The sequence below is a fragment of the Rhinatrema bivittatum genome, chromosome 9 (assembly GCF_901001135.1).
Source record: "Rhinatrema bivittatum chromosome 9, aRhiBiv1.1, whole genome shotgun sequence".
Lineage (NCBI taxonomy): Eukaryota > Metazoa > Chordata > Amphibia > Gymnophiona > Rhinatrematidae > Rhinatrema > Rhinatrema bivittatum.
Genome location: NC_042623.1, coordinates 252,207,477 through 252,221,939, shown reverse-complemented (window position 1 = coordinate 252,221,939; position 14,463 = coordinate 252,207,477). Strand labels below are relative to the sequence as shown.

The window sequence follows — 14,463 nt, the reverse complement described above, 5'->3', positions numbered from 1 at the left end:
TGGCCCCCAGACAGTTCCCAAGGAAGGAAAGGGCTTAAAACTGAATCCAAATTTACAAAGCTTCTCCTGGCCAACTGATCAAAGTCACATGACACTTTTTTCTTTTTAATGCTTTTCTACAGCAAAAGAGTTCATTATTTTTCTTTTAATGGCCCCCTTTCTTTAACATACTATGGGGGATCTGTATCCAAAAGATGTAAAATAAAACATTTTATGAATCAGGAATGAAAGGAGACAGAGGCATGTAATCATAAGAACATGCCATACTGGGTCAGACCAAGGGTCCATCAAGCCCAGCATCCTGTTTCCAACAGTGGCCAATCCAGGCCATAAGAACCTGGCAAGTACCCAAAAACTAAGTCTATTCCATGTAACCATTGCTAATGGCAGTGGCTATTCTCTAAGTGAACTTAATAGCAGGTAATGGACTTCTCCTCCAAGAACTTATCCAATCCTTTTTTAAACACAGCTATACTAACTGCACTAACCACAGCCTCTGGCAACAAATTCCAGAGTTTAATTGTGCGTTGCGTGAAAAAGAACTTTCTCCGATTAGTTTTAAATGTGCCCCATGCTAACTTCATGGAGTGCCCCCTAGTCTTTCTATTATCCGAAAGAGTAAAAAACCGATTCACATCTACTTTTTAATGGGCAGGGCAGGTTATCAGCTCCACCTCATCATCAGAAGAGTTACAATTGCTTGGAGACAGATGAGGGGGGCAGCAGTCGTGGAAGGGGAGTTGAGCATTGGTGAGGAGGCTGAGCTGATGCTGATTGAAATATGGAAATTCTCTACCCAAAGTGGTAAAAAAAACAAACCCCAGACTGGGATAGGCCAATGGGTATCTGCCATCTTTTACTAGGAAGTCCATAATGAGTGGCATAGCAGGTGGCAAGTTGGCCAGATAAATTTGCCTGGATAACTCCGAGATATTCAGCAGGAACAACTCCCACTAAATATCACCCAGTTAGGTTTACGTTTATCCTGATAAGTTTACCCTGATGACTTTAGATCTGCTCACCACCACAAGCAGACTTACCTGGCTAGATATAGCCAGGTGGTCCTGAATATAGGTACTATCCAGGTAAATTTAAGTCCTACTCCTGGAATGCTTCCATGCTGCTGCTTCTTTTTTTTTAACAAAGTCAATTTTAGTTGAAAACTTTCCACTGAGAGGAGAAGGAAACTCAAAACCCGACCTTAGCCAGACAAACCTCTTGAACATTCACGTCTGTGTTACTATTGTTTATGCCGTTTGCAGCTGCAAAATGTGATAAGAAAATACCATTAGACTTTTTATGTGAAGTGATGAAAAGCTGTGAAGGTGACACAAAATTACATCAATCTTTTGAGCAACACTGGACAAAAATATAAAAATAGATTGGAAGTGATATGCTATTGATAAGTTCTACCATTGGCCGCTGGTGGCTGAAAAAAGAAGGTGATGACCACTATTGTCATTGCCCTGCGCCCTCCAATCATCACCATTCTCGTCCTGTACCACCCCAACATCCAATGCACCCCCATCCTCTATTGGCCCCCTCCATTTGGCCTCTCTTCCTCTCCCCCACAATCTCTTCTCTCTTCCCCTTCCATTGCCCTGTCCATCATCCTCCCCTGCCTCCTTTTCGTGTCTCTGGTCTTTTCATTTGCTTTTGCTGGTGCAAGCACACCACCACATCTGCCCACAAACTGCCACGGAGTTTCACAGATTTTGGAAAGGTTTTTTTTCTTTTTTTAAACTGGAAAAGTGGACATCATATGCCGGAGTACCCCAAATGTCTTATGACTTCCTGATACCAAGGGATATCATCAATGGACATAAAAGGTTACTTCCCCCCTTGACTGTTAATAGCTGTATGAAGCATTTTCCCCATACACACAAAAGAGGAAAAACTCTTTAGTACATCAGCCCATTTATCAAATAACACTAGGTGACAAACCTTAACTGGTAGAGTTGGATCATTTTAAGTGGCCTTTAAAGTAATTGCTAACAAATCTACCCATGATTATAATACATTAATCTGGAACAATGTAGGACATTGTTGCCTCCCTTCCAGCAGATGGAGACAGAGAAAGTTTTACTGGCACTGCTACTTAACCACACGTGCTACCTGCAGTTCCTCAGTATTAATCTATACCCAAGCCAATCACAACAAATTTTTAAAAAGTCACCACTTTCAAAAACTTAAAAAATATGAAAAGAATGAAAATATTCTCTGCTACAAAAAACTGAATGAGGATGACTCTCCCCCTCAATAGACTGGGCAGATTCTGGACTGATCCATGGTACTACATGAACAAAAATTAGCAGGTAAGAACCAATTTTCCTTTCCCTATATGTACTCAGATCAGTCCAGACATCTGGGACCTGGAGAGTCCCACTCGCAGAACACTCTCACCAAAAGAAGGGGAAACCATACTTCCCACATCTAGATGATAGTGTCTTCAAAAGTATGTAGCAACTTCCAAGTCGCTGCTCTGTAAATCTCCTGTGGAGAAACAAGCTGGGCCTCCACCTACGAGGCTGCCTGAGAATACATAGAATGAGCATGCAATCCCTCTGGAACTGGACGACCTAGAATAATGTAGGTGGAACCAATAGCCTCCTTAAGCCAATGAGCAATGGTAGCCTTAGAAAGCTGAAAGCCCCTCTTCGGCCTACTCCACAGAACAAAAAGGTGATAAGGCCTCCTGAAGTAATTAGTTACCTTGAGGTACCTCAGTAAAGCTCTTCTGACATCTAACAATTTGACCTCTCTCGCATGTGGAGCGGACGCGTCCACCATGGGAAAGGCTGGAAGCTTCACTGTCTGATTCATGTGAAACGCAGAAACCACTTTTGGCAAAAAAGAAAAAGAAGGTACTATCCTCAACGAGACCCCTGAATGCGAAATCTGAAGGAATGGATCACGACACGACAGTGCTTGCAACTCAGAAATCCTCCTAACTGAACATATGGCCATTAGAAAAACAACCTTTAGAATCAAGTCCTTCAAATTCACTCTCTGAAGAGGTCAAAAGGAGCCTCACATAATGCCCTGAGGACATGATTAAGATTCCAGGATGGAGAAACCTGTCAAAGTGGAGGATGCAAATTCTTTGTCCCCCTAAGGAAGCGAATAACGTCCAGATGAGCAGAAATAGAGGAACCATCTATCTTGCCACAAAGATAACCTAGAGCTGCCACTTGAACTTTAAGTGAGGTAAGAGTCAAGCCTTTGGTGAAACCTTCTTGCAGAAAGGACAAAATGTCAGAGACTGGTGACCTGAGAGGGTGAACACCTTTGGTGGAGCACCAGGACTCGAAAACCTTCCATACTCGTACATAGGAAATATTAGTAGATTTTCTCCTGGCTTGCAACAATGTAGTAATGACTGCCTCTGGATAACCCCATCTGTCTCAACCGCTGCTTCTCAAAAGCCATGCCACTAGACAAAAGTGAGCAGCTTGCTCAGAAAATATGGGTCCCTGACGCAGAAGACCTTCCAGATGACCCAAGAGAATTGGTCCGTCTACAGCCAAGTTGACCAGATCCATGAACCACGAATGGCACAGCCATTCTGGTGCCACCAAGACCACTTCTCCCTGATGCTTTTCTATATGACGCAATAACTTTCCCATGAGCGGCCAGGGAGGAGACACAGAGAAACACCCCCTGCAGCCAAGGGAGTACCAGAGCATTGACCCCTTCAGCCCCGAGCTCTCATCTCTGACTGAAAACGAGTCACCATTAGATCTACATGGGGGGCCCCCATCGCTTGCGAATGAGTTGAATCGCGGACTCCAACAATTCCCACTTGCCCGGATCTAACACCGACTGACTCAAGAAATCTGCTTGGACATTTTCGACCCCAGCTATGACAGATGCTGCCGTTCGCTCCAGGTGCTGCTCTGCCTAAAGAATTAATTCCTGTGTCTCACGGGCTACTCCTTGACTCTTGGTTCTGCCCTGATGATTGATATAAGGCACTGTCATTGCATTGTCCGAGAGAACTCTCACTGACCAACCTCTCACTAATGGTAGGAATTCCTGTAAGGCTAAGAGGACTGCTCCAGTCTCTAGCCGGTTGATAGACCACACAGACTCTTTCCCAGACCAGCCATCCTGAGCTGATTGGTGCTGACATACTGCTCCCCAACCAGAGAGACTGGCATAGGTAGTAACTTCTACCCAATCCGGAACTTCAAGGTCCAGACCAGATTGGAAGTTAGAAGCCACCAGGAAAGGATCTCCCGAGTGACGCCCTCTCTGAGACCAGGTTCCACCAAGACAAAAGCACTCTCTGCAATGGTCTCATGTGAGCAAAAGCCCATGGCACTAATTCCAGTGTCAAGGTCATAGAGCCCAGAACTTGCAAATAATCCCATACCTTGGACACCTGTAACTGCAACAACTGCTGAATCTGCCCCTTCAGCTTCAGAGCGCGCTCCTCTGAGAGGTACACCTTGCTGACTAGAGTGTCAAACCGAGCCTCCGGATATTCCAGGGACTGCGTCGGTGACAGGCGACTCTTCGCTACATTTACAACCCAACCTAGCAATTGGAGCATCTTGAGAACCCTTTGAACTGACTGGTGACAAAGAACCTCCAACTTTGCCCTGATAAGGCAGTCATCCAGATACAGATGCACCAAAATCCCTTTCTTCCGGAGTACTGCTGCTACCACCACCATCACCTTGGTGAAGGTGGGTGGCACCGTAGCCAATCCGAAAGGAAGGGCCTGAAACTGAAAATGTTGCCCCAGAATCATGAATCGCAGGAAATTCTACAAGGCCTGATGAATGGGGATGTGCAGACAGTCCTCTGTTAGATCTAGAGGCGCCAGAAACTCCCCTTTGCAAACTGTTGCAACCACTGACCAGGGTTTCCATCCTGAAATGCGGAACTTGGAGTGCTGCATTTATCTTCTTCAAATCTAAAATCAGATGGAAAGTCCCTTCCTTCTTTGGGACCACAAAGTGAATGGAATATCTTCCCCTGCGAGGTTCTTCACGGGGAACCAGAACCACCACCCACAGGCGATGCAGACGGTCTAGTGTCTCTTGAACTGCTACTTGCTTCTCTAAGGAGCCGCACGGGGAAATTAGAAACAAATTGCGTATGGGATGAGCAAATTCTAAAACGTAACCGTCCCTTACCACACTGAGAACCCACTGGTCTTGAGTAATATTGGCCCAATCCTCATAAAACCTAACCAGGCGACCTCCCATAATGGGAACGACGGAGTTGATCAGCCTCACCTCATTGCAAGGACTTAACACTGGAAGCACTCTCCCCGGCAGCGCCTTGGAATGGCCTTCAAGCACCCCGAAAGGATTGACCCCCAGAGTGCCCCCAAAGAGAAAACTGCCTTTGGGGCCCGGACTTAAGTCTTGACGGCCAAGATCTAGCCGAAAACGAGAACGTACCTGAAAAAACCCTTTGCCCTTAAGTTATTCCTCTGACAACCTTGGGATTTTATTATCCCCAAGAGACTGCCCCAAGGTCCTCCCCAAATAAGAGTCGATCCTTGAAAGGCAGTGAGCCTAACTGTGCCTTGGAGGAGACATTCATGCCCAGTTTCACAGCCAGAGCAACCTTCTGGCAGAAACTACAGATGCCATAATGAGCGATGAGGTATGAACCAAATCATATAGAGCATCCGCTCCATAAGCAACTGCTGCCTCAACTCTTTCAGCCCTGTCTGCCTCCTCACCAGTGGTTGGAAGGTTCTCTTGCATCTGCTGCACCCAAAGGATACATGTCTGTTGCATAAAACTAGTACAAATAGCTGCACGAAACCCCAGGGCTGAGACCTCAAAAATCCTCTTGAGGTATACTTCCAACTTTCGATCCTAAACATCCTTCAACGCCACTGACTCTACCACAGGGATGGTCGTCCTCTTGGTAACCGCTGACACCGCAGCATCAACCATAGTGAGAGAATAAAGCTCCAATGCCAGTTCTGCCAACAGATAAAGTCTCACCATGGCCCTTCCCATCTTTAACCCGGAATCGGGGGCTCCCTATTCTGCTTCCACCAACTTCTGTATCAACTTGTGAAACAGGAAGGCTGTGGGGGGACCCCGCGTCTCAACAAGGCCCATATCCGCCCAATCCAAATCAGAGTCCTCCTGTGGGATATTAACCCCAAGAACCTGAAAAGCCAGTGGCAGCAAGGCCTCAAGCTCTTCCTTTCTAAAAAGGTGTACAACCTTCGGGTCATCCACTTTGGGTACCGGGATTGTCATATCATCTCCTTGACCCACATCTCCGGCCACTGGAACTACCGGATCCACCAGAATATCCTGGTCCTGAGTCTCCTCCACCCTTATGGGAGTCTTGGCAGACTCATCGGAGTCACCCCACCCAGGCCAGAACCCAAGGGGGAACCTAATGACCTCTGGACCGAGTGACTTGCTTTCCCCATAACAAATCTGTTTTAGGTCCATCATACGCCCCTCCATAGGCTGGGCCGGAAGGGACCGGGGCTCCCTGGCTGCACAAGCTGCCTGCTGCTTGGCCCGGTAAGCCTCATGCAGCAGCAGCAGCAGCACAAAGTCTGTAGAAAAAGGCCTAACAGTACCAACCTTTGCAGGGAAAGCACCAGAAAATGACAGCCTGGGGCTCACTATCTCCTCAATGCACCCTGATCATGGTCTGAGACAGAACGGCAAAAAACAACAAGGGGACAACCTTATGTCGTGGAAGGATTTTATTGTTGACATAAGGTTGTCCCCTTGTTGTTTTTTGCCTTGGCTACGTGGGATCGCCTTCCGATTTGTTTTACTGAGACAGAACGGGCCAGAGACAAACATAGAGGTGCATTCCCCTCTCCTCCAGCAGCGCAGGAACGGCCGAATGCAAATCCAAAATGGCTGCTGTTCCCATGCTGATCAGGAAAGGATCAGCACCCCGGACAGCACCCCAGAGCGATGGCGGAACGGCAGCAGAGGACCCCTGACACTGTTTGGGGCAGATCGACGATCGGATAGGCCCTCCCCTTCTTCTGAACCACGGCACAAAGACTGAGCCTGCTAAGCCGCGACCACATGGAGCCGCACGCACAGCAGGCAGAGCTGCAGCCTATCTCTGAGTGCCCAGCGGTAAACAGGCAAGAAAAAAAAAGAGAATAAACTTACTTCATCCGCTTAAAAACTGAGGAGGGAGCCGCTCACCTAGAAGAGCTGTGAAAACTGCCTTTCCTCTTTTTTTTCTTTTAACTTTATTGAAAATTCAATAACTACGAACCAAGCCAACAAAAAAGAATAGGCTGCCTCCAGCCACCTAAGCAAGCTTCGTGAAGGGGAGGGATCTGGACCACCAAATCTTTACCCCACAGGGCGCATGGTTCGAGCACACACAAGGGTCACTAACCCCCTGCTCGCCCGCCTCAACCGGACAGGGAAGAACCCACTGGGAGGAAGGCTCAAAAAGAAAAAAATTGTCTCAGTTGCAGAACTGCAGGTTTGTACCTATCTTCCGTCTGCTGGAGACAGAGAAATACTGAGGAACTGCAGGTGGCACGTGTGATTAAGTAGCAGTGTCAGTGAAAGTTTCTCTGTCTCCATCTGCTGGAAGGGAGGCAAAACCCAGCAGTCTGGACTGATCTGGTTACGTACAGGGAAATAGAGCACATAATATCATAATTTAGAATAACAAACAACAGGATAGAATGAAAGAACAGTGTATGAACAAGAGTTCCAAAAAACCCAGATTTTGTATTTTAAGAACCCTCTCACGAGTTACCTTCTCGTGTTCTGCCCGCCTCCTTTCTTCCTCCCGGCGTATCTGCTCCTCGTAGCGCCGCCGCTGGTCTCTTTCCTGCTGCTTCCTCATCTCCTTCTCCCTTCTTTGTTGCTATGGATACAAATGTACATAAAATGTCCGTTATAACCAAGGTGGGTATTGCCCTGCGACTACACGGTCGTCCCTTGCAAATCCAGCGGCCAATTTCTTCCGCTCTTAACAAATGGACTCGCGCAACTGGGGCCCTGCATCTCGAGGCCGTGATCATCCGGGTGGGACAGCGTGGCAGGATGGGAAATTTTGAGCGCTACATGCAGCCTGAAATGGTACCAGCCTTCACTGACTTTAAGGACACAACACTGATGATCAAGGTTTTGCTGTTTTTTTTTTACAAGCCTGCGCATCTAATAATAATAATAATAATAATACCTACAACACTAAGGTGTACTTTTAATTCTTATATGTAATTATAATACCTATACGTGCTCACAAATCTTGTATGCAATCTGTAACATCTATATGCACTAACTCTTAGCAAACGAAATCTGTATTTCTCTACCAGTCGAATCGTGTAAACCGTTGTGATGGTGAAACCGAACGACGGTATATAAAACTCGACAAATAAATAAAAAAAAATAAAATAAATCTACACAAGGACCTGCAACGGTAGCTGCTGGTTCCACCACGGCTGTGGCGGTGCTGCAAAGTAAAATTTAAGATGAAATGTATTTCTTTCTTTCTTTCTTTTTTTTTTTTTGTTTAAGGTAAACCTTATGGTCTGTTAATCTTTTCCAATACTCGTCAGGTAGTAGCCTTAAACCTAAACTACCTTCTCCACATGTCCTTATTCCCAGTGAACACTAAGGCTACTTCTCAGCTCCCTTGGAGCTAAAATTTCTTTTTCCTCAAAAAGGTTGGTACATTTTCAGACCAGTTTCACAGAAATCAATACTGATTTTTAATTGCATGCCACTCAAAAGCCGTTGCCAAATGCAAGCTATTGATCGCAGTGCAGGAGAGGAGGAACATGCATCTTCATCTGCCCTATGGGTTCCAGGACAGACACAAAGGTGCAACTTTAACATCTGAGTGGGAGTCGGCCCTTCACAGTAATGATCCTCCCTGTGGCAAGTGTAAAATTCAGGCTGAACAAAAACTATGGGGCTGGGGGAAAAAAAAAGGTGCCTTTGCTCGTCTTCCTCTGACCACAAATGCAATTCATTACAAAACTGTTTGCAAGGGCCCATTTTCCTCCAGGTGATCCTAGGCAGGGTCCCATAGCAAGAGTCTGAAATTCATTGGCATATTTGCATAAATTAGTGTACATGTTATATTAATCCTCATAAAAAGTCTATTTATTTTAAATGTATTTTTAAAATATTTAATATTCAACCTCTCGTGTGCGCCTGAATAATTTCTTTAGTCGATATTTCTTTCCTTTCTCTAGTTTGCTTTTCTCCTTTTGCATTTTTTCTTATTTTCATTTCTCTTTTTTTTTTCTTTACCCCCCCCCCCCCCAATCCATCTCATTGCCTGCCTTCTACATATCTCCACCCCTCCCTAAGGCAGGCCCAGATTCTTAATTAGATGAAGCAGGCATAAGCCTAAGGACTGCTGACTTTGCAGGGGGTGCCAACCAGAAGTGATGTCGCCACAATGTGCATTGGGCACTTGAAAGCCATCTTAAATTTTCAGTGGGGAACCCTCCCCAACCTGCTCTGCTGGAACTGTCCCCCCTACCGCTAGATGTTTGGAGGGGGATCTCCCCATGCCTAGAATTGAGGCAGGGTCAGCATCAACCTGTACATTTACCGTTTGCTTGAAAATGTCTTCCAGCTCTCCCTCTTGGCCTGCACTGGAAAGAGCAGGCCAGGACTCAACCATGCCACACCAGCTCCCTCTGATGTTATGGGAAGCTGGTTGAAAATTTACTGTGATGCCAGGCAAGAAAAGCAATCCACAAGGAAAGGAGAGGCTAGGCATGGAAGAGGGGGATGCCCCTACCACAGGCGTCGGAAGTGGGACTCCCCCTTCCTGCACAGTGTCTGTCAATCTGCTAGGCAGGGCAGCCCGCCCCTGAAAAACGTTTTTACTGTAAAAAAAAATCCAACAGACTGTCAGTAAAAACATTTTTCAGGAGTTGGCAACCTTGCCTTAAGGGCCTGACAACAGTAAATCCAGTTTTGCCCAAAGGCACTTCTGTTTATCTCTCTCCCCCTTTAATTTAAATGTATTCATTTAATGAACCACCATTATCATGCATCAGATTTAATGAAAGTGGTGCACATACTGGGGGCAATTTTGTTACGGTTGACATATGAAAGTCAGCAGGAAGGCATATAAATTCCACCAATTTTCAAAGCGAATTTACACGCCTATGTTCACTTTGACAATAATCCCACCAAAAACTACCCACATACAATTGTCCTGATTAAAGGATTGCTGACATTTTTCAAGAAAATTCTGACACTTAGGGCCTGATTTTTAAAAGCATTTACATGTGCAAAACTGGGATTTACAAATGTAAATGCACTTTACCCGTGTAAGTGGGATTTTGAAAATTACTGCAACATATGCCATTGAATTGTCAACAGGATTTGCTCTCATAAGTGCATTTTACACCCATGAATGGCTTTTGAAAATTACTACAGTAGTATGCTACACTGACGTGCATAATTCCTTTGAAAATTCACCTGATACTTTTGAAAATCTAAAAAGTATCCACAAAACTCCAAACTCCTCCCCAACTCCCCCCACCCTCGGGAATGCCTCCACACACGCATGTTTTTACCTGCATTTGGTTGGGCAGTTTTATACCAAGCCCATTTCCCCAAGCAAAGCAATGTTTTACCTGCAGAAAACACCTTTGAAAATTACCCTTACTGATATAATCAAAGGCGTTGTATGGGTAGCTCTGGAACTTTACCCGGATCAACAAAAAAAATTAGAATTCTAAATTTTCTCCCGCTCTCTGGCTAATTACCCAAACCAAAAGATAGCTAGATAAAAAGAGGCAGCGATGGAAACATTCAGGGACGCGGCTAAATTTTAGCTGGTGAGCGCTGATATTTGGCACAACTCGGCTAAAAGTAGGCAGGTAAGTCTGGCTGGAAAAAATAATTGGTGCCCTAAAGTTACCCTTCTACCTATACCTGGGTATATTCAGTGGAATACTTATGCTCTGCTGAATATCTGGATAAAAGTTAGCTGGGTTACCTTCCTGCTCACTGGCCTCAAGTGACGGGAGACCCCAAAAATAGGTCCTGGTTACTAGAGATTTGTTCCTGGAAGAAAGGTTCAGGGATGTCCCTTAACCTCTACTTATGGGTTATTGTGCTGAGTCACTGGGGCAGAGGTTTAATAAGGGATCCGGCATATTCCCTTAAGGGAGGGTTATGAGGAAGAACCACAAGGGGGGAGGTCCTTTGGCATCAATATAAGATGGCATTCGGAGCAGGAGTTGTTCTCATTGCTGCAGATTTTCTAAGAGGTTGCTTGGGGAGTAGGGAGCTCTTATGGCTGCTTAAGGTTGCCTCTGTTTGGCAGGGCTAAGCCAGTGAATCATTGCTGGGCTCCTGAGTGGTGTCTGGATACAATCTAGAATATGGACCACGACAGGCTTGTGGATATTTTGGAGACTGTGACTGAGAAGCATTCCGCATGGGGAAGTGAGTACTAAAAAAAATGTATCTGTGTTCTGAAGAAGAAGGTTTCGTTGTTCCTGTTGATCTTGCTGCTAATCAATATTGTAAGAGCCTGTGAACCTGATTAAATGAGTGAATTTCGATTCTGTTTGGCTCTGACTTTCTAGAAACCCCAGAAATAAAAATTCTATTTTGCTGAAGACACTGAGATTCTTCTTTACTCCAAATTGTAGGTTTGAGAGAAGCACCTGTAAGCACCATGGAAGAAATTGGGAGTACAGTCGGAGGGGGGGGGGGGTCACAGAGGAAGATTTCTTTTGCAGAGTTTTCCTTATCCAGTTTGGTAAATGCCATCCTTGCATCTGTACCAAGTCCACTACGCCATCTGGTTGAGCATTATAATTTTTTTGTGAACCCATAGAAATACTGGTGCTTAAGCTCTCAAACAGGCATCACACACCTCTCAACATTTTATGTGCCCTAAAAGGAAATTTCATAAAAATGGCACCCAACATTGGGCCTGGGTGGCATTATCAGGGTGAAACTGAGTGTTTTAGAGGCAAAAAGTTATGTTTTACAACTTTGGCATGGTTTAGAGAACTTTGGCAAAAAACTGCACACATTTTTTAAATGGCCACTGTTCCCACCGTGAGCCTACAAAGATGGAGAAAATGCACCATGACTTGAGAAAGAAAGGCCTAGTATGCAAGTCTTTGACAGCATTGAATACACTGGTGGCTACAGCTAGTGAGGTGCTATGAAACCAAGCACATGTTCTACACGTTAGGCTTAGCATGAGGAGCAAGAGAGAAGCTGTGTGCACAGCCTACTCAGCAAGCAGCAGCAACAGATTTAATCTAGGGGACTAGTAGAGAAGCTGCACACAAAACCTCATCAGAGTTGAAGAAGAAGCAACAGTAATTGAACAAGATGTCCAAACCATTCCAGTATGGGTGCAAAATGGCAGTCTGCCATTGCACTCTGACAAGGGTCGGTCTTTGGTTTCAGGAGCATCTGCTATCAGTACAGCCAGCATGCCAAGTATGAGTACCAACCCCTTTCTAACATCCAGGGTAAGAAGCTCATATGGGCTACAAAAGCATCCTTAATTTGGCCGCATTTGGGAACAGATTCATCTGTCCCTCATGGGATGCACCACGACAAGATCGACCGAGTGCATAGAAAGTCATAACAGGTGATGAATCTGTAATGCTTTTGCTACAGCTCATACTTGTATACCAAGAAAAATGCCAGACAGCTAATGCCCCCAACAGTATTCCTGAGGCCCCAGCTTGTAAGTGCCTTGGAGCAGGTGGTGCTTAGCACCAGGACAGGGCTATCCTCCCCAGTGGTGTCAGAGGGAAGTGGTGGCAGCATTACCAGCCAGGTGGGAGTGGGAAGAAGGAGTAGAGGGAATTAGCATGGGTCTCGCTATCTAGGACTCAGCTGAATACCAGCACTATGGTAGTCGAGAAAGTAAATATGCTGGGAGAAGTGTCACCAAGGCCCCAGGTGAGCCCTGTTTCTGCGATGAAACAGTGGGAAGATGAGCCTGATCCCAGACTAGCTGGAAGTCCAGAGGAGCCACAGTCATGGTTAGTGGAAGGAGAGACAGTAGAGAAGCCTAAGTGTGGGAAGCCAGCCCTGAGGAAACCTCTGGAAGGGGTAGGAAACCTCTGGAAGGGGTAGGGTCTATCCATCAGAGTCTCCTGCCTTGCTCATCTCCAGCGACCGTGGAAAGGGGCGAGGTTGTTGCTCAGATGTATGATCGATTTTGAAAAATAAGGTACCGGGTCATGAGGAAGGGATGCACGAACAGTGAACCTCTCTCTCTCTCCTACAGTACACAGTCAACAGCACGGGCTGTGGGAACTCAGAGCACGCGCAGTGTTGCCTCTCCCCGCAGTCCCCCTCCTCCTTCAAGCATGCGCTTCCAGTTCTGAAACAGGAGATGTGAAAGTAAAGGAATCGTTGCCTGTGGGGAACGGCAGCACTCCGCATGCTCTGGATCCTTGCGGTTTCCATATTGATGTTCTCTCTTTACAAGTCTATCATTGCAGGTCCGGGTGCAGCTTCGCTGGTTGCCCTTAACCTTCCTCAGTACCTCTGCTCCTACCTGCGCAGGCTGCTGTTATGGTTCCCTCCTTCTACTTTTATGAGGCTGCTGACACCATCTCCTCACGCCTCGGTCTACGTGGGCAGCTGACACTGTTTCCTGCTCTTTTGGCCTGAGGCAAAAAGGCCCTGGGTCGGTGAACCAGCTTGACCAAGCATAAAATCACCACCAGTGACTGTCAGAGGGAACAGACAGTGTGGCAGAGGACAAAACCATGAGCTTATACCCTACGATTCTGTGGCGAGACACATAAGGGTCGATTTTAAAAGCGCTGCTTGTGCACAAATGCCCATATATGTGAGTATGCAGGCCATGTGTGATCAATGCGGGTTTTAAAAGCAGCAATTTATGTGTCTATTTGTGCGTACGCAAAAAAGTAAGGGGCAGAAAAGGGCATTCTACGACGGGGCCAACAGTTACCCCTGTAAATCTGTATTTTAAAACTGGAGGCCGCAGCACGCTGTAGTTTGTTAGCCGCGTATATCTACTGCGGCTCCCGATGAGGTGTAAGTCTGCAGAAATCGCTTTATAGGGCATACACGGCAGGATGAGGAGTTCGGTTCAACTGGGGGGGGGGGCATGCAGGGTGAAGAGCCAGAAGGGTCTGGATGACCCCGAGATTGACGGGGCAAACTGGTGGACAAGTTGGAAAAACTGTGAATGTCCCTTACGCGAGCATGTTTTAAGATCCACTTACCTACGCACATTAAAGCTGGCAAAGTCCCATGGAGGATACATGAAGTAGGTTTTCTCGAGTAGCCTCTTAAAATTAGGAGCATACTTAGGCGCGTGGTAGGCATATTTTAAATCATTTGCGTGCAAGTTCTCACCCGATTTAAGATTCCAGCGTATCTCCGCTCGTGCACTGATACTCATGTGTATGGGCGCCCGCACGCTCGTTTTAAAATCAGCCTGATATTATGCAGAAATTGTTCTGGTCACAGAATCGTGGCAGACTGGAGGAGATGA

General features: G+C 46.1%; 1 protein-coding gene across 13 annotated transcripts in view; it reads right to left on the bottom strand.

Annotated features, from left to right (window-relative positions):
• TNIK (TRAF2 and NCK interacting kinase) overlaps nucleotides 1–14,463 on the bottom strand; it is a 559,589-nt gene that overhangs the window by 146,513 nt on the left and 398,613 nt on the right. For all 13 annotated transcript variants that reach the window (XM_029617206.1, XM_029617211.1, XM_029617208.1 and 10 more), the window contains one exon: nucleotides 7,735–7,845. In XM_029617206.1, the coding sequence (XP_029473066.1) occupies nucleotides 7,735–7,845 (111 nt within the window). The remainder of the gene's footprint in view (nucleotides 1–7,734; nucleotides 7,846–14,463) is intronic.